Source organism: Echinops telfairi, unplaced genomic scaffold (assembly GCF_000313985.2).
Source record: "Echinops telfairi isolate 266 unplaced genomic scaffold, ASM31398v2 ScPeMD7_443;HRSCAF=831, whole genome shotgun sequence".
NCBI lineage: Eukaryota > Metazoa > Chordata > Mammalia > Afrosoricida > Tenrecidae > Echinops > Echinops telfairi.
Genome location: NW_022104341.1, coordinates 83309976 through 83330158, shown reverse-complemented (window position 1 = coordinate 83330158; position 20183 = coordinate 83309976). Strand labels below are relative to the sequence as shown.

At 37.9% G+C, this 20183-nt stretch overlaps 1 protein-coding gene across 5 annotated transcripts in view; it reads right to left on the bottom strand.

Moving 5' to 3' along the window:
• EIF2B3 (eukaryotic translation initiation factor 2B subunit gamma) overlaps positions 1 to 20183 on the bottom strand; it is a 147063-nt gene that overhangs the window by 100232 nt on the left and 26648 nt on the right. For all 5 annotated transcript variants that reach the window (XM_045292130.1, XM_045292128.1, XM_045292129.1 and 2 more), the window contains one exon: positions 1892 to 2051. In XM_045292130.1, coding sequence (XP_045148065.1) covers positions 1892 to 2051 — 160 coding nt within the window. The remainder of the gene's footprint in view (positions 1 to 1891; positions 2052 to 20183) is intronic.

Here is a 20183-nt window from a genome sequence, read left to right as displayed (position 1 = left end):
CTCATGTGGGAGGGGGGAGCGGGGAGGGAGGGGAAAAATGAGGACCTAATGTCGGGGGTTTAAATGGAGAGAAAATGTTTTGAGAAATGATGTACAAGTGCACTTTGCACAATTGATGTGTGTATGGATTGGGATAACAGTTGTATGAGCCCTTAATAAAATGTTTAAAAAAAAAAAAAAGATTAAAACAAAAAAATATAAACAAAGACTAAAAAAATAGAAATGAAGCTGCTTTATTTACAGAAGATTTGGCTGTTTACATAGAAAAATCCAAATAACAGCAGAGTTTGGCAATGTAGGAGGATATAAATTTATATATTTGTACATATATTTGATATATTAGAAAACAAATGAAAACCAAATTAAAAAGAAAGTATAATTTTCAACAGTATCAGAGAACATCAAATATTTAAAAGTAAATGAAACTAAAGTGTGTCAGATATCATCTATCAGCAAAAAATATAAAATTTTATTAAGAGAAAATTTGAAAGACTTATAAAGCTACATTATGTTAATACATAGGAAAACTTAATAATGTAAGAGGTCTGGCTTTTGCCCTTTGCTTCAGAGAGAAAATCTCTAAGATCTTGGAATGTTATATGTAATAATAGTATCTTTTTTTCCTAGGGGCCTTGGATCATACCAAATATTGTATTAACATGATTTGAAGAGTAGCACTGACCATAGCAGATAGTATTTAAGGTTGGAGCTGAACAGGCCAGAAAGAACAAGTATTGTGGAGGTCATGTGATATCAGTTGATGTCAGGAGGGGCTAGAGACAGATCAGACAGACAGACACAATCAATCATGCCTATGTAAGGAAGCCCCAGTAAGAACTCTGGTGAACTTCTCTGGCTGACAATACTCCATGCATATTATCATATACTGACATTTAAGAAGAGTAACCCTGTTCTGACTCCACAGGAAGAGGACAATAGAAACTCTCTGTTTGGTATTCTTCCTGGACTCTGTCCTATGTGCTTCTGGGTTTATTTTAATCTATACTTGTTTCTCCTTTAATAAACTATAATCATAACAGCTTTCAGTGAGTTCTGTGAGCCTTTTTAGCTTATTAACTTGAGGGTAGTTTTGTAAACTTATAGAACTTTTGTAACTTATAGAACTTGAGGGTAGTTTTGTAAACTTACTACTTTTCATAACATGCCTTGGATAATTTTATCACTAAAAATGATATTCATAAAAAGTTCACTAAAAATACAAACCACATTCATAAAAAGAAAATAAGGAAGCAAGGAAGCATGCAAGCACTGCTATGGAGTCAGAAAATATGGGTTCAAGTTCTAGTCCTATCATTAACCACTATGATCTTGAGCGACAACCACAATATGCTATTAGGCTATACATGGATATGAAACTTTGGTAAATAACAAAACTAGAGTATTCAAAAGAATATTATTTACACTAAATTATGTAACGGCAATTCAATCATTGAAAGGTATTTAAATTTATAATCAAAGTTTAAATATTTTTTTAAAATTAAAATACATATATTTAATCATTTGAGTCTTAAACAAATAGCTGAGTGCTCCTCTCCTTTAAAAGGTCTCTTAGACATGACAGAATCTGATAAACAGTTATAAGCATCTTCAAGTCAAAGACTGTACCCCGTATTTGTTTTTATGTCATCAATCGCTTGCAAACTGTCTGCAGCAAGACAACAGAATAGGTTTGCAATAAATACTCATTCAATAAAAACATGAATAATAATAATGTTGTTGTTATTAGATGCTGTCTAGTCACTTTTGATTCATATGTACCACAAAATGAAACTGCCCAGTCTTGGATCATCCCCACAGTGGTTGCTATTTTTGAGCCTATTAATTATAAAAAAGTAACAAACAAATAAATTAAGACTCTAGTCTTTCTTACCTGCTTTTTTCTTTCCCTTTTGACCTGGAACAGATTCTATGCCACTTTGGCCTTTTCTCATTAACATAGCAAGTGATGCATCATGAGCTCTGAATAGGTCCACTACCTCATGTAAGGCAACATCTGTTATCAGATCACAGCTGAGGACCAGTACATCTGTCTGTCAAATGGAAAAGGGAAAAGTAAGCACCACAAAGGACAACAGATCATACAAATTGTCACAGAATAAATTTATGATGCCTTAAAAGTAAAGGCAAATTGGGTAATGATTTTCAAATCATTTTATAAAGAAGCAGAATAAGTTAAAAAAAAAAGTGTGGTTGTTCCAATTGAGCTGTGTTAGTCAAGGCTCTGAAATCTCTAACCTTTCTCTCCCCTAGGTCTTACTGGATAGTCCCTGCAGCACCACTGAAACTCAAGTCTAAGGAACAAAGTCTGAAAACTAGCACCCTGCCTATCACTATGGAATTAACGATCTTTTATTTATTTACCTTTTTATCATTATAAAAAGTATTTTCACATAGCTTGATGACTCAATAAGGTTATGAAACACTACAGAGCAGTTGCTTTGCTAAAGGACTAAGAAATAAAAGGATATATAAAATTTCATTATCTTTTAATTCCATTTTCCCCACAAACTTTCTGAAGAAGCCCTCTTGTATAAACGATGGCTACCCCCAAAAAACCAGACTTGCACTGGGCAGAGTGGAGTTTGTAGTACACATTTCCCCCTGCTAGGTGAGCAACAAGCAACTTGTTCTGAATTAGTGCTCCCAAGTGGCAGAAAATGTTGTGATGTTGAACAGAGCTTACAAGGAAAAACAGTGCTGTGGGAAAAACTCAAGTGTACAAGTGATTTTCTCGATTTAAAACAGGTGAAATGCTGATTGTAGACAAACCTTGTTCTGAACGTCTGTCAACTTCCCAAACTGACTCGTAGTGCATTTGGGCTCCCTTCCACCAGGTCAGACTGTTAATCAAGCTTTCTATTTAGAGGTTCTGAAAAATTGCATAACAGTGTGTGACAAAAAAGGCCTGATTTGCCACCACCACAATGCACCTGGTCACGCAGCCATCTTAGTGTGCCAGTTTTAGGAACACAAACAGACAAGAAACAGCATGCCTGTATTGCCTCATGCACCTTATTCATCTGACCTCCCACGATGTGACTTTTTTGTTTTCATGAATGAAGAGGGACATGAAAGGACAGTGATTTGAGATGTAGAAGAGGTGAAAAAAATAATAATAACAAGGGAAGTGCTGTCAGCCATCCAAACAGGTGAGTTTGAAAAATGTTTCCAAGAATGGAATCGCAGATTTGACAAGTGTATTAAGTGTAATGGAGAGTACTTTAAAGGCGATAAGGTTGTTTTGTAAAAAAAATAATACATAGCTTTATGGTGGGGTGGGGGGAGTTCCGGTTTTTTGGAGGGTACCCTCTCATATAATATTCCACCCTTTAGCTAATACATAAGCAATTATAAATCCAACCTCAGTTACATACAAAGTAACCTTTTAATCTTCACAACAATCACAAAACAGTTGGGACTGTTAATAATATTATTGATTCCCATTTTTATAGATGGGAAAAATCAAACCTACCTAATACAGTGCCTGACTTATCATAGGTACTTTATGTGACAAATGAGCGAGTAAATTATGTGACAAATGAGCAAGTAAATCAATTATGAAAAGTTTTCTTGAATGGAAGGTTTTCTGATTACAATTCTAAAAGTTCAGATGAACTATGACAATAATAATGGTAATTAGCATACACTGAATGCTTACTATTAGTCAGGAACTGTGATAGCACTTTACATATAATATATCACTTAATTTTTATAATAACCTTATGTAGTATGCACTATTATTTGTTCTTTACAGAGTAAAAACCTGATTTACATTAGTAACTTAGCTAATTACTAGCAATGGCTATCTGCATAAATAATCTATGATACTGAATATTTAAAGATATATAGCCCTGGTAGCATAATGGTTATATGTTGGGCTGCTAACCTCAAGGTCAGCAGTTTAAAACCATCAGTCTCTCCGCAGGAGGAAGATAAGGTTTTATATGCCTTTACAGTCTCAGAAAACCACCGTGGCATTTCTAAGTTGTCCTATATGGTCACCATGAGTCTTGATGTCAGTGAGTTTGATATTTGAGCTTCTTTTACTGGAAGACACATTTAAGAGAGATTCTAATTCTTAGTATTGGATAATTGACACAACTAAGTGTAGTTTATGTTCAGCTGGGAAATCATATATATATATATTTTTTTTTGGAAATCATATTTTAAGAGTAGTTGTGATAAGTTAAAAAGGATCAAAATGGTCAAAGAGCTGGAAACCTTGACAGCTGAAAGAACAATAGATATTTACTAGGGAAAAGAAAAGACAATGTGGGAGAACAGTAGGCAGGGCAAAGAACGGGGAGAGAGATTCAGAAAGAAAAATATAATAGCACCCTTCAAATACTTAACAGTCTGAAAAAAAGAGCACATTTTCTGTAGCCCGAGAGCAAAACTAAGAGTGATAGGTAAAACGTGCACAGAAGTCACTATGAGTTGAAATGGACTCAGTAGCAGTGATTTGGTCTTTCAGTTATATTAACTTTTATCAATCAGAGCTAGTCACAAAGAGTAATTGTGTAAGAGAATGACTTCTCTATCATTAAAAGTGTTCTGGTAGAAACTGGATGATCACTTCCAATGATTCATTTATATAATATATATTGAGCACTTACTCCACCGGGCCTTATGGTGGAACTTAACAGAAACCTGAACTAGAAAGTAGTAAGAATGAGTGGCTAATAAGGGTACTCAATCATATTTTAAACAAATTTCTACTAAAATTCTGTGCCATTTGTTTTACATAAATGCAGATGAAGTTCCAAAATAACCAACTGGGAAACAAATTCTTTAAATGTAACCTTAAGTCAATGGTTCTCAATAGTACACCTACAATCTCCAGGGGTACTTTAGGAAAACCCTGCTTCCCTGCTGCCCTTCTTGATTTAACCAGGTAGCTCCACATTCATGAATCTTATTCTCTAGCTTCTATACACACTTTTGATAGACACTTTTGGTATTACGTTAAAAAATTATCCTAGGTTCATAAAGTTACTATCTACATTGACGTTTCTTTAAGTGGTTCCAACTTTTCTAAAATTTTCATTTAAACCCAAGATTCCTACTTTGTGTGGGAAAATCTATTTCAATTCACATTCTACTAAAGAAAAGAAGCATGTTCATGTAAAAAGTCAGGCTTAGCCATCAGAATACCTCAACTTGCCTAAAATTTAGTATTAGGTATATACAATCTGTACTTTTAAATATGACTCATTATCTATAGTCTGGTTAAGAAGTTCACATTTGTCTTTTCTCTATACCTCTGTTTAAGGCCTGCATAATTCTTTCTGGGTCTTAATTCTAAGATTGAAAAAAAAGTTCTTACAAATTTCTTCTTTTAAGGAAAAAATTCTTAAGTCTGTAACTCAGTATCCAGGAACCACAAACACTAATAAATCAGCTAATACACAGGAAAGCTAAGAAAGAAACAGTCTGCAGAAAGGTAGGGGACATGTGGCCATTACATAAGATATCTACACAATTGTCACTAAAGGAGTACAGAGTTGCTCCATCTCATAATAATGGTAAAAAGTTTACTGAAGAAGAATTTGTTTTTCCAAGTTTCTTTCATGTCTGATTTTATAAGCTAACTATTCTACAATATATTGAATTATTAAGTACACTCCAAAATGTAGGCTATGACCCTAAAGCTTCTGAAGTAGTGACAATATTATCTTGGAAAATAAGTGCCGTTATCATTTAATGTCTGTAAAAGTGCTTAAATCTGTCAGTAGTGAATGACGAACAAGTCCTGCATCATTGTGAACAGGCTGCAGGTTAATTTTTCTCCATGCATTTAGATGACTTTTTTCTAAACTGAATGCAAAATCCCCAAAGAGCACAAGGAACAGATCCCGCCCCCAATGTCTGCCTGCCATCTGCTCTCAGTGTGAAAAGAAAAGCTTAGGTCTGAGACAGTAGGCTCAGGATACAGATGGAGGTGCTGTCAATCCACCTCTCTCCTGTTCGAGTTCCCAGAAAATGCACCATGTAAGATTCACTGAGATCAAACAAATTCCCATCCTCTTTGGAATTCCCATCCTCATCACTTGCAAAGAAATCTTTATTGTCTGATCATTATATTTTGTTTCCAATGCTGGAGATCCTAGAAAAAGGAACATAAGTTTGAAAGAAAAAATAAATCATCCTTCATAATACCTTCATGACACTTTTCTTGACTTTTTAAAATAAATAAATAGAAAACATATGACTGCTGCTCTGATTTTTATTATAGAAATGTGAAGACCAGTCTAGCAGTATTTTTAGACTTATTGGTGCACAGTGGGAGAAATAAAAATTGGCAAAAAGCAGAAAGGTATTTTTAACACGTGACCACAATTCATGAATAAACATGAGCTATTTGGACTGTGAAGCAGCTATATAGCTGAAATGACACTAATGTGAAAGCTCCTTAACTTCATCAACCCTCAATTGCCTTGTGTTTCATAACACCAGTTCTGCTCTAATAGCAACTAGAATTGCCGAAAACCTGACTATTCGTACTACAAAAGTACTCAGCAGGCTTCAGCCAAGACTGCCCCTAGAGCAGTGGTTCTTAACCTTGCTAATGCCGTGACCCTTTAATACAGTTCCTCATGTTGTGGTGACCCCAACCATAAAATTATTTTCATTGCTACTTCATAACTGTAAATTTGCTACTGTCATGAATTGGGCGACCCCTGTGAAAGGGTCCTTCGGTCCCCAAAGGGGTCACGACCCACAGGTTGAGAACCACTGCCTAGAGGCTCTAGCATCTAGACTAATGCCCAGAGCAAAAATCATATCCCTGAAAGAGTAAATGTATACACTGTAGATAAAATGGAAACATACAGGGTTCCCAAGGGAACCAACATTTTGGTACTTGAGGAGAAATCAAGACTCGAGGAATTCAAAATCTAAACTGCTGCCAAACAGTATGGCTAAACAAACAAATTTAGTTCAGCAAACCCAATCACCAAGTCACGGGAAGGCCTAGAAATACCTCCTTATAAGAGCATTTTCTTTTTGTATATATACATATATATAAATAAAAATAAATCATTTTATTGGAGGCTCTTACAGCTATTATAACAACCCATACATCAATTGTATCAAGCACATTTGTACATGTGTTGCCTTCGTCTTTTTCAAAATAGTTTATGTCTGCTTGAGTCCTTGGTATCAGCTCCTTTTCCCCCTCCCTCCCACCCTCATGGACCCCTGATAAATTATACATTATTATTTTCATATCTTACTTACACCTACTGTCTCCCTTCGCCCACATTATTGTTGTGCATCTCTGGGAGGGCGGGATGGGGGGCGGAATTGTACATCATTGTAGTTCTCGTTTCTTCCCCTTCTTCCCTCTACCCTCATGGTATAGCTAATCCCACTGCTGTGCCTGAGGGGTTTATCTGTCCTAGATTCCGTTATCGAGAGCTCTTATCTGCACCCTGGCTGTCTCGTTCTTTCCTTGTGACCCTTCTGTAAGGGAATGTCAATTATCTACAGATGAGCTTTGGGTCTCCACTCCAAACCCCATCATTTGCATTGATATATTTGTTTGTTTGTGGTCTTCTGATGCCTAATACCTTATCCTGTGGACACCTCGTGATCACACAGGCTGGTGTGCTTCTTCCATGTGGGTTTGGTTTTTTCCCTGCTAGATGGCCGCTTATTTAGCTTCAAGCCCAAGACCCTAGATGCTATATCTTTGAATAGCTGGGCACCATCAGTTTACTTCACCACATTTGCTTATGCACCCATTTTGACTTCAATGATAGTGCCGGGAAAGTGAGCATCACAGAATGCCAGGTTGTTAGAACAAAGTGTTCTTGCATTGAGGGAGTACTTGAGTAGAGATCCAGTGCCCTCCTATTTATTACCTTAATGCTTAACATTTAAATATATGTACATAGACATACATCCCTATCGTTATACTTTAATGTATTTACATATGTGCATGGCTAAATTTATGTCTCTGTAAATGTCTTTTGCCTCCTATTTCTTTTAACTTTCCTCCTGTCCCACTATCATGTTCGATCTTCATTCAACTCTCAGTACTTTCTCTCAGCTATAAGAGCATTTTCAATCAAGTAAAAAACCACTAAGTAAAACAACATAAAAAAAACCCCAACAAAGTTAAATCAGAAAACCAGATGTATGTGTGTGTGGTAGAGTGGGTAGGGTGGGAGGCTGAGAGTTACTGGGAATAGGCTCTTTTCTTTTCCTGGCAGCTGTTACTTGACAAATTGTTATAAACAACACAATCTGGCAAACAATTTCCTACAGCAAGGCGAAAGAAAAATATACTTAGTTCCTTGGGGAAAAAAACTGTCAGGGAAAGGTAACTACCATGCTTTCACCTACCCAGCACATTCCTAAACCTTGGCTATGGTCCAAATCACCATTTTGCACCCTGCCCCTGCACATATGGAACTAATGAATTCAACTATTTGGTCAAATGAAGAATGGTCATAGTTTACCTTTTCCATGCGGTCTAATCCCAACCATTCCATAAAGGTAGTTTATTTGCTTTAAAAAACATCAATGGCTACCTTCAATTAAGACTTCATCCACTAGGCTCACATTTAGTTGAAAGTGAATGGAAAAGGCTCCCAGTTTTCAGTCCCCAAAGTACATATCATATTCAAGGGCCCACCACCACTTTGTTGTCATTGAAGGTACAGCAGAAAGTGCAGGAAAAAGTCTGTAAGTAAGAAAGGTGATAATACTTTGGCTCAGAGCTAAAAATCATTCTTGTGTTCTTTAGCTGAATCATAGTTTCACCATTATTTAGGATCTGAGGTCAGAAATCTGGACATAAAAAAAAAAAAGAAGAAGAAATCTGGGCACAGTCCTAGAGTAACCTCTGCCCTGCACAGATGCTCTGTTCTAATATCTCTCTGGCCCTCGAATCCTCCTCTTTCAATTCCACTGAACTTTTAGTTTAGGTCTCATAATATCTTACTAGTCTTTCTTGCTTTAGTTTTTCCCTATTCTATCTCATATAACAATTTTGATTATTTATATCCTTTCCCCACCCAAAGACATCCTAAAACTGTGGTTTCTAAACATAAGCACTAAACACTTATTTTACTCTTAAAATTTATTTTAAAATAAAAATTTTTATAATGATAAAGTATGCTTATTTTTAAACACTTATAAAACAGACATTTTAAAAGGAGGAAATAAAAAAAAAAATAACCAGAAATTCTAATCTTGTCCTTTGGTAGTACATCCTGCACATGGGTGATACAACCCATGTCTGTGGATATATCCTATTTTGGAAATCACTGCTCTATGAAATTGTGGTATGATAGATTGCTTTTATATGGCCTTTCTAGCCATGGCCCTGTAACACCCACCCAATGAGTAGGTGGGACTATGCAAATTTGAGCTATTTGTGACCCACCAGGGGGATTGGAGAGTTGGCCAATATTGCAAATGAGGTACACTGACAACTTTGGGGGGTGGGCCCAGCAAATAAGGTGTGTGGAATCCTAATCAAGTGATTGGTGGATTTTGCCAACCCACTAGGTTTAAAATGAGCCATCCCAGGGAGAAAACTATTGATGATTATATGGATATGTATACTTAAATTGTTATCAAGAAATGGCTCACACAGTTGTAATTGAGTTTCAGTTCAGTTCAAGTCTTCTAGACAGATGTTAACCTGGAGGCTTCTTCTGGCTCATGTAGCTGTGGAGACTGTGGCTAGGGAATGCAGAGTCAAATGAATTCAAGGTCAGCAGTCCACTAGTGGCTCCTGAGGTCAGCAGGCAATATGGCAGGATGTGGGCAATCCAGATGCAGGATCCAAGCCCAGCAGAAGTGGCAATCTTTCCCACAGAGTCTGCTTAAAAAGGGGCAGGCTATATCCCTGAGTAGTTTTTTTTTTTTAATTACATCAAAGCGTGGGTCAATTGGGGGGGGGGGTCTGCACTCCATCACAGCTGCTAGCTGCTCAGAGAGCAGTTGATTACATTATGTTAGATCCCATCATGGAGCTGATTGTCAAGTTGTTAGATTACATGAGGGAGGTTACTCCCAAAGAACTGAGAACCCTGGTCCACCAAAATGACATAAAACCTAACTTGCACACCCAAGGAGACTTTCAGCTTGATAAGGAGCTCTTTTATCTTTGTATCCCCAGTGTTTAACCTAATGCTAACAAACAGACATGCAAGTTCTCAAAAATTTACTTTTTTGTGAGAAAGCTCTAGTATATGTTCCATAAAGCAAGGGAATAAACTGAGGAAAAGGAAAGTAAGGATTCTAAGAAAGGTATTAAATTTAAGGAATAATTAAAGAGAATCCTCAAGATGATCATGAAGGGGGGTGGGGGGGAAGATGATCATAAAGGGAAATTACAGATGTATACCAGGCATTGGTATCTATACCAATATAGATTGAGGTAAGTAAGAAAATTCTGAAGAAGACCTCAATAGGAAGATGAAAATGATAAAATAACTAACGAGTTTTCATCTATATATTAGTTTTCATATCTTGGAAGGAGACTTAGAGATTGGGGGTAGATCAATAAATTCATATAAAACTAAGCAAAGGTATATGAAATCTAAGACAAAAGACATATATTAACTTAAAGGGAAAAATTGTATGGGAAAGGAACATAACTCTAATTGACCACATCTATCAGCAGTTTGCTCAAACAACATAGTTAAATAAACACTGACTATTAACATTAAAAGTATGATATAACTATAATAGGAGGAGCAGCCCAGGTGACATAGTGGATTAAGCATAGAGCTGTTGACTACAAAGTCAAACCTACCAGCTGTTCCATAGAAGGAAGATGAGGCTGCTGCTTCCATACAGTGGCAGAAACCCAAAGAAGTTCTACTCTGTCCTATACAGTCATTATGAACTGGAATTGAATCCATGGCAGAGAGTTTGGTGTGGTTATTCTAGGAGGATGGGAAAGAGGAAGAATGTACAGGAGAAATGGGAACAGGGGAAGAGAGCTAAATCCTCACCATTCATAAGAGAAAATCATTATCAGTTTTTATGATGCAGATGCCTACTCATGATAAACCCCATCTGTCAAAATAGAATTGTGCTCCATGGGGTTTTCAAAGGTTGATTTTAAAAAGTAGATGAGAAGCAATTCTACTTAAAAAAAATTTTTTTTTTTTATAATTCTTCCACTTATGAGTAGACTCAAATCCATAAGCAGACCCAGGTGCAAATCCATTTGCACCACACCCAGGAGTTCCAGAGAATTGATAGTCTCTAATTAAAACAAAATTTCTGCCCTCAAGGACTTATATCCCATTCTCTGACTGCCACCTTCTAGTTCTCTAACTCTCTTTGGTACTAACAAGATCATCAATCTATTCACTACTCTTTACTCCCTTATATTCATCTGTTTTCTTTGCCACTCTCTTTATTCTTGAATTTGCCTAGCAAAATCCCCAAGTCGGTTGAATTCTAACCCTTTATCTGCTTTACCTTGCACCCAAGCCCAAGAAACTGAGCATAAATGATAAACTGTATAATTATCAGTTAGGCTTATGCTAAATGAGTAATACAAATCTTAGTATTGACTAATAGCACATTTCCCCAGCCATTCACTCTCATAGTCCCTGAGATTATTTCCTGTTTTCTTATCTTTCTTTCAAACTTTTACATCCTCTTAGCTATATCTTTACTTTTTATTTCAATGAGAAATAGAAGCAAGCAGAAGCAAACATAAGCATTTTTTATACAAAATTAACAAATTTACATGTGTCCCATGTTATATGGTCTGCCTATTACAACCAATTAACTGTCCCTGTTTCTATCTACTTGAACACTGGTATCAGATACCCTTTCATCTACTTAACAAAACCACAGGGCAGTAACTTTGTTGTATTCACTTATCATCCCAAGTAGCTGAGCAATGTGTAGGTAGTCAAAACATAATTGAAGTGATAACCGAATACTTTATTTTTCATTTTCTCCTTTTCAGGATTGTTTCCATCAGCATTCATACATGCTAAAATACATTCCTGCTTGAATAAAAAAACACCTCACTTCTATAACATGGGCAAGGGAACATTTATCATTTATTTATATCACTTTTTTTATAGGTATGAGATGTTTCATTTAAAAACAAAACAAATCTCCCTTGACAGCTGGTCCCTTTCCAATTTCTGCCACATTTTTCTTCTCTTCATATAAAAATGACTCAAAAAAGTTAGCCGCCTGCCTCCACCTTCTCATTCCTCTTACCTTCTCTTAAGAAAGGGTTTTGACCTTATCAGTTCAGTAAGGATTTACATCACCTGGTTTTTTTCAACTAATAATGTTTAATACTTGATGCTCCTATCACTCAACTCCTCAGTAGTGTTACCACAACTAGTTCAGTTTCCATGACACCATAATCTCCAGGTTGACTTTTTTTTCTCCTTGGGTAGCCAATCCTTCCCATTCACTCTCTGCTTCCTGACCTCTAAATACTAGAGACTCAGTCTTGTGCATCTTGTGTACTTTTGCTACACACATTCCCTAATGAGTTAATATGACTTTAAATACATTTTAATTTGTTGACTATACCCAATTTGTATCTCTAACCCTGGTCTCTCCTTTGAGATTCAGAATTGTAAATTTAACTGCTTACTTGCCACTTAAAACTTAAAAGTCTAATACTTAATGTCTCAAATTTAATGTCCAAAAAGAACCTCGATGCTCAACTTGCTCTTTCCCAGTCTCCTACATTATAGTAAAATATATGACCATTCTTTGAGTTGTTCAAGTCAAAAATCCAGAAACTGTCCTTAGTTTTTCTCTTTACCTCATTCACATACCTAATCAACGACAACCTGTCAGTTCTACCTCCAATGGATGTTTGAATTCAATTAGGTTCAACTACTGTTTGTTGTAGCCTCTGTCAGCATTATTTTTCACCTAGACTACTGAATTAATCTCTTAACTGGTTCACACGGTTCTGTTTTATCCTACTGCCAGTTCACTTCCATACAGAAGTTAGAGTGATTTTTGAAAAGTATAAATCAGATGATGTCATTTAATCCCTTCTAAGACCTTCCCAATAAAATAAAATCTAAACTCCAAATCCTTTTAATGTCCAAAAGGTCTTTATTATCTGGTTCTCCTCTAACTCTCAGGTCCTCTGTTTTACCACTCTGTCATTCAATTACTGAGTTTCAGTCAACACTAGGCTTCTTGCCATTCTCACACATGCCAAATTCATTCCTACCTCAATATTTCAATGTTTCTGCACTTGCTATTCTCTCTACAAAAAAAGGTTTTTCGCTCAGGTTTTCTTATCACTCATTACCCTACATCATTAGGATTTCTTCTCAAATGTTGTCTCCTATCTAAAAGAACTTTCCATCTTCCACTCTTTATCTCCCTTATCCTGCTTTATTTTTCCTCTTAGAATTGCCACCATCTGAAATTATTTGTTATGTGTTATTTCTCTCTCTCCTTATAGAGTAGCTCCAGGAGGGCAGATTTATCTGGATTACCACTATATTCCTAGCATCTAGAATAGTGTTTTAGCATACCATATGTTTTAGCATACAGCATATATACAGATGAGGGGCTTCAAAAAGTTCATGAAAAATTCCCTTCTCTTTTTATTCCATTTTCCCATGAATTTTTTAAAGTCCCCCTTGTATTTACTGAATAAATGAACAAATGGAAAATCTAAAGATGAATTAAATAGAAGTTTGGAGTGGGCTTGTAACCTCACTGAAGGTCACAAAACTAGTGCATGGCAGAACAAAGATTACATTCCAGGACTACATGTTTTTATGAAAGCCAAATGCCTATGTTCTTTTTACCATGACACCGTATTTTTTAATATCCACCCTACCCACACCCCCCGCAGAAAAAAAAACCCTGCCCCTGGGAGACTTTCCTTGGAGTAGAGGGCCAGCCATGCCAATAAATGTAGGATTTGTTAAGATGCAAAAAAAGTGAACACCAAGCAGACAATGTCACAATCTTTCTGGTCTTAATCACTAAAACTCATCCTTAAATTCACATAAACATCTGTGACAATATTAAAAGCATGAACCTTCTTTTAAGCATTTATAAAGTGTTTGTCATCATCTGTCATAGATTCATTTAACATATATTGAGCATATGTGCCAGGTCCAGTTATAACCCTTGTCTCACAGGAAAATGATACTGTAGAGAATAATTTCAATTTCTTGTGCAAACACAGAAAAATGACACCTAATCCAGTGTTAGATAGCCACAGAAGCCTTATTGGAGCAGATGATGCCTAAGTTAAAAAACAAAAAAGGGCTGGGTGACTAGACTTTTTCAAGCAAATATAACAGATGCTTACTAACTACCTACAAATGGTCAAGGGCACTTTTACTAGTTGTGTTGTAGGTTTGATCCATAGTAGAATTAAATGACCCTATCAAAGTTTCTAAAAAGCTACGCCATATAGGCTGCTTGTCATCGAAAAGTGTAAAGAAAGCTTGTGTTGACAGATAGGGTTTGCTATAACAAGTCTATGGAAGAATCCCTGTAGGAACAGTAAAATGACTCTAAGTGATCAGGCTCTGACAAAGATCTGAGAGGCATTGACAACCCGATGAAGTATAGTGCTGCAGAGGACCCCTCCCACAGATCGGAGTTCCACCAAGTAGCAGTCCGTGAGAGGGTTAAGATGAAAGCATTTCAAGTCTATGGATACATATACCAGATTAGTATATTCAGGAGAAAAGTTCTATTGAGATTTCCAGTAGGGAGTGAGGCTCCAAGATTCTTTTATCCAATTTGTTTCTGCCCTAACTCTTGGGCTTTTCACTACAATACCACCAGCAGGCTCAAAGACAGGATCATCAGAGTGGCAACCAAAGCCCACCATTGAAGCCATAAGAACGATTGCCACTTAAAAAGGTCTTCATGCAAGTTGAGACCAAGTTCTCAAATCTTCCTTTAACCAAACTGTACTCATTCTTTTTAAGCAGATAGAAATCTGCCCAAAAAAAATCCTTGGGCAAAATGAAAGCTGCTAGGAAAGAAAGACAGAGATTTGTAATTTGATATAGACATCAAATAATGCAATTGAAAATAGCTTACAGTTAGCTTTTTGAACATCTAAAAATAGCACATATGTTCAATCTTTCTAATAAGTTGTCTCCAGGATGGGGATTTCACAGGAATAGTCTGTTCTTTGTTATAGCATGTTAGCTATTTCTTAAGATATATAACAATGGCCTTTTTCCTACATCAAAGGACTAAATAGCTAACCCTCTAACTACTAGTGTGTTTGTATCATTATCCCTATTTTCCTGGTTGTAAAGCTGAGGTAGAGGATAAATGAGGCTTGCCTGAGGCTAAATAAAGATTCCTGTCTAGATTAAATAGAAAATTATCAGCTTTATCATTTCTAAATTAAGAGAAACAACCAGGCTTTTTTTTTTTTTTTTTACATTTTATTAGGGGCTCATACAACTGTTATCCCAATCCATACACACATCAATTGTGTAAAGCGCATTTGTATATCGTTTCTCAAAACATTTTCTCTCCATTTAAACCCCTGACATTAGGTCCTCATTTTTCCCCTCCCTCCCCGCTCCCCCCTCCCGCATGAGCCCTTGATAGTTTATAAATGGGTATTTTGTCATATCTTGCCCTGTCCGACGTCTCCCTTCACCCACTTTTCGGTTGTCTGTCCCCCAGGGAGGAGGTCACACACAGTTCCATATAATCGGTTCCCTCTTTCCTACCCATTCTCCCTTTACCCTCCCTGTTTTGCCACTCACACCACTGGTCCTATAGGGCTCATCCGTCCTGGATTCCCTGTATTTTCAGTTCCTATCTGTACCAGTGTACCTCCTCTGGTCTAGCCAGACTTGCAAGATCGAATTCGAGTCATGGTAGTGGGAACGGGGAGGAAACATTTAGGAACTAGAGGAAAGTTGTATTTCTCATCATTGTTACATCGCACCCTGACTGGCTCATCTCCTCCCCGAGACCCCTCTGCAAGGGGATCTCCAGTGGCCTACTAATGGGCTTTGGGTCTCCACTCCGCACTCCCCCCATCATTCACTATGGTAAGATTTTTTGTTCTGATGCCTTACACCCGATCCCTTCGACACCTTGTGGTTGCATAGGCTGGTGTGCTTCTTCCATGTGGGCTTTGTTGCTTCACAACCAGGCTTTTAATATAAGATAAACACTTTAAACACAGACTATACAACCCTAGGAGAGTTTTAGTCTGCTAAAGTTTTGCTAAGTTCGACTGAAGCTGAAAATTCAAACAAGTCCACAGGAGCCAAAATATGACCATGAGTAAATCCCAACTGAATTTTGAGAACATCTTAAGGTCAGATTTGCTGCACTGAACACTAATGACAGGAAACCTAGTGAGCTGTTGGGAGGACATAAGAACATCATACGAAGCAAAGCTCATGAAAGAAAAGAAAGATCAAAGTGGATGTCAGAAGAGACTCAAGCTTGCTTTTAAATGTAGAGTAGCTAAGGCAAAAGGAAGAAATTGTAAAGTCAAAAGGTTGAACAGAAAAATTTAAAGGGCAGCTTAAGAAGACAAAGTCAAATATTATAATGAAATGGGCAAAGACCTAGAGTAAGAAAACCAAAAAGGAAGAACATATTCAGCATATCTTAAACTGAAAGAACACAAGAAAAACTCAGGTCAAGTGCAATATTGAAAGATTCTATGGGCTACACATTGAATCATGAAAGATGCACCAAAAGGAGGTGTAAAGAGGGCCTTTTCAATTAGTTAAGGGCCCTTTGGACTGACTTTTCGCCCCAAAGTATCCCTCTTCAATATCACTATTAAAAAAAAAAAAGGTGTGTGTAAAGAACACAGAGTCACTGTACCAAAAAGAACTAGTCAACAGTCCACCATTTCAGGGGTAGCATATGAGCAAGAACCCAAAGCAATAACCAAAAACAAGTCTCCAGGAATTGATGGAATATCAACTGAAACGTTTCAACAAGCTGATGCAGCACTGGAAGCACTAATTTGCTTATGCCAGAAAGTTCTGGAGAGCTATATGGCTAACTGACTGGAAGAATGTGGGATATACGTAAAAAGACTTTTCCCCAGCTTTGTCTCCCCCAAAGATATGCCAAACATTAGAGGCTGTTTGCCAGCACATGGTGAGAGATCAGATACTCTCCCTGAAGGCATTCAGCCATCAGCCGGATCCACTGTAGGTGGGGCTTATACCCTACTGATAAGCATAGTAATTGTTTCCATGGCAGCCAGAGAACAGATCAAACCTGCTCAGTGACATCCAAGTTAGGCTGCCATCCTGTATCTAGGATCCACCTACATTGTCACATGTGTACCCCCAATCCATCCCCTTCCTATTGCGTGTATACCCCTGCTTTGTCTCCCTCTCATTACTGTATTACCTATAGTATAACTCCTTCCTGTGAAATATGCCTTTACCTGTAATTAGGGTATTTGCACCCCCCCCCCAAAGGTACATAGCCTTGGCTAGAAATAAAGAGCTCTCTCTCCCAGTCCTCACTCCCCTGTCCCCTCTCCTCTTGTCCTCCTTCCCCTCCCTGCCGTCTCTCTCCTGCCCCCTCTCTGCATGCTACCATGAAATGTGTCTGACTCCTTCAGTTTACTCTCTCTCCTATCTCTCTTATTCTCTATGACTTTACAATAATCTTTACTTATTATCGCTGTACAATTGCGCCTACCAGGTCTGTGATGATTTGTTAGGGGCTGGCCCCCCTGACAGAAAAGGTCCACATCTGTACCCATTCCAAAGAGAGGTGACCCAACTCAATGCTCAAATTATAGAACAAATTCATCAATAGCACAAGCAAATATAATTTTGCTGAAGAACATCCAACAATGGTTGCAGCAATACATTGACAGACCAGATTCAGAAGAAGACATGGAATAAAAGGTATTATTACTAATGTCAGATGGATCTTGGCTGAAAGCAGAGAGTACCAGAAAGATGTTTACTTGTGTTTTACTGACTATGCAAAGGCATTCAACTGTGTGGACTATATCAACCTATGAATTGACTTGAGAAGAATGGGAATTCCAAAAATAAAAAAAAGATGCACCTAGCACCCTTGTGGAAAGACATCCCCCCTACCCCTCACCCAATATGCCTTCATGGCCCACAGAGGGAAGATAAAAGACAGCATTGGGGGAACGGCACTAATCCACCCAAATGGAGGACATTGTCTTCAAAGGAAAGGGAGAGAGAGAATACATTGCAATCCAGTGTGCCATGAGGGCGACGAGCCTGCTCAGAGTAGCTCATTCATGGAGAGGACTGCAGGGCCACCCTCAGCTCAAGACATGATGTGCCCTCCCTAGACGACAGCACTACAGAGGACAGCACTGAAGACACAGTTTGGGGAGTATAGCCAGTCTGACCCATCCACATGGGTGCAAACCAAGAGGGGAGTGCAACAGACCAGCAATGAGAGCAAAGCCATTAAGTCCCTGAGGAAGCATGATTGTAGACTTTGGACGTAGAGGGGCAGCGCTTGGCACCTGGTTGGAGAAGATTCACAAGGGGGCCACACAAAAAGCTCAAAGGTGTAACGGGGTCAGGGTTGGGGCACTACACCGCTCCATACCTGACTGTAAAAAGAGCAACAGGGTCTTGTAGAAGGCATGCCCCTTGGACATGAACGCTGAGGACTAAAAGGGTATGAGGGATGTTAGGTTAGTGGGTCTTGGGAAAGGGATCCTGGAAAGAAAAGGGGATTGGACCAATGGATAATAACAGGGTCTGCTAGCTATTTAACAGAGTAATATTCATCAACTCTGGGTCAGGATAACAACTAGATTTGGAACTACTTGTATGGTTTCTCTCTGTCTTTATCTATATAAAATAGGCAGGACAAGCAATCCCAATGAGACAACAACAGGACCAACGGTTGCGGGTGGTGGGGTAGTAGAGAGGCAGCATGGGAGGGGGGGGAGCAAGGAGCCAATAACAACACGGACAGGGGATAGCAAGAGATATAAAATCAATGGGGAGAAAGGTATAAATTCTGGATCATGTTTGATCAATTGAAATGTATCCAAGAGGAATAACTGAGATGTGGACAACAGGTAAATATAATAGTAGGTATAAGGAGGAAACAAAAAAGAAAAAGAGGAAAGAACTAGAAAGTAATAATCATATATATATAGGTATAAATATAGATATGCATATACATAAATATATAAAGATGGGTATATTAGTCAATGTATATGAATGTGTACACACACACACACACACACACACACACATAAATACAATAAGGAAGCAGGTGGACTTTGGGCCTCTACTTAAATCTTACCTCAGTACAAGAACAGTTTGTTCTAATAATGTGGCAACACATGATACCTACCTGACAAGATCACTGAAGACAAAATGGGTGCACAAGCTAATATGAAGACAGCTGATGGTGCCCGGCTATCAAAAGATATTGTGGCCATCTAGCAGGGAAGTAACAAAACCCACCTGGAAGAAGCACACCAGCCTGCATGCTCATGAAGTGTCAATGGGAATAGGTATCAGAAGTTAAAAAACAAGTAATCAAATTGATGTGAAGAAATGTAGACAAAGTAGAGACCCCAAACCCACCTGTAAGATAATTGGACAGTCCCTCACAGAAGAGTCATACAGGAAGGAAGGTATATCCAGGGTGCAGTATAGCAATTATGAAACACATAACTATCCTCTACTTCTTTAATATTTCCTCCCCCTTACTATTATAGTCCCAGTTTTACCTCATTAAGCCTGTTAGACCTGCTAGACCTGTATAATGAAGATTGTTAGATGCTTGAATTCCAAGATAGATAAAGCCGTCAGAAATTGTAACTGGAGCAACAATTCCCTGATGTGTCAGTCTGGGTACATTAGAGAAACAAATCCATAGAAACTTATATGTATAAGAGAGTGTTTTATATAAAGGGTAAGTGCACATCAAGAAAACATCCCAAACCAGTGTTGCCCAAACCCACAAGTCCAACATTTGCCCATATGTCCGACACCAATCCACAAAGTCCTCCTCCATCTCACAAAACACACAATGATGCTGACTGCAGGAGGAAAGCTGAATCTGAACATGTAAGCATCTCAGCGCTGGCAGGGGTCTCCACATGGCTGCTCCAGCACTCAGGGCTGAATAGGGGTAGGTCCATGTGGCTTCTCCTCAGGGCTGTCTTGCAGAAAGTGAGTTTTGCCAGCTGA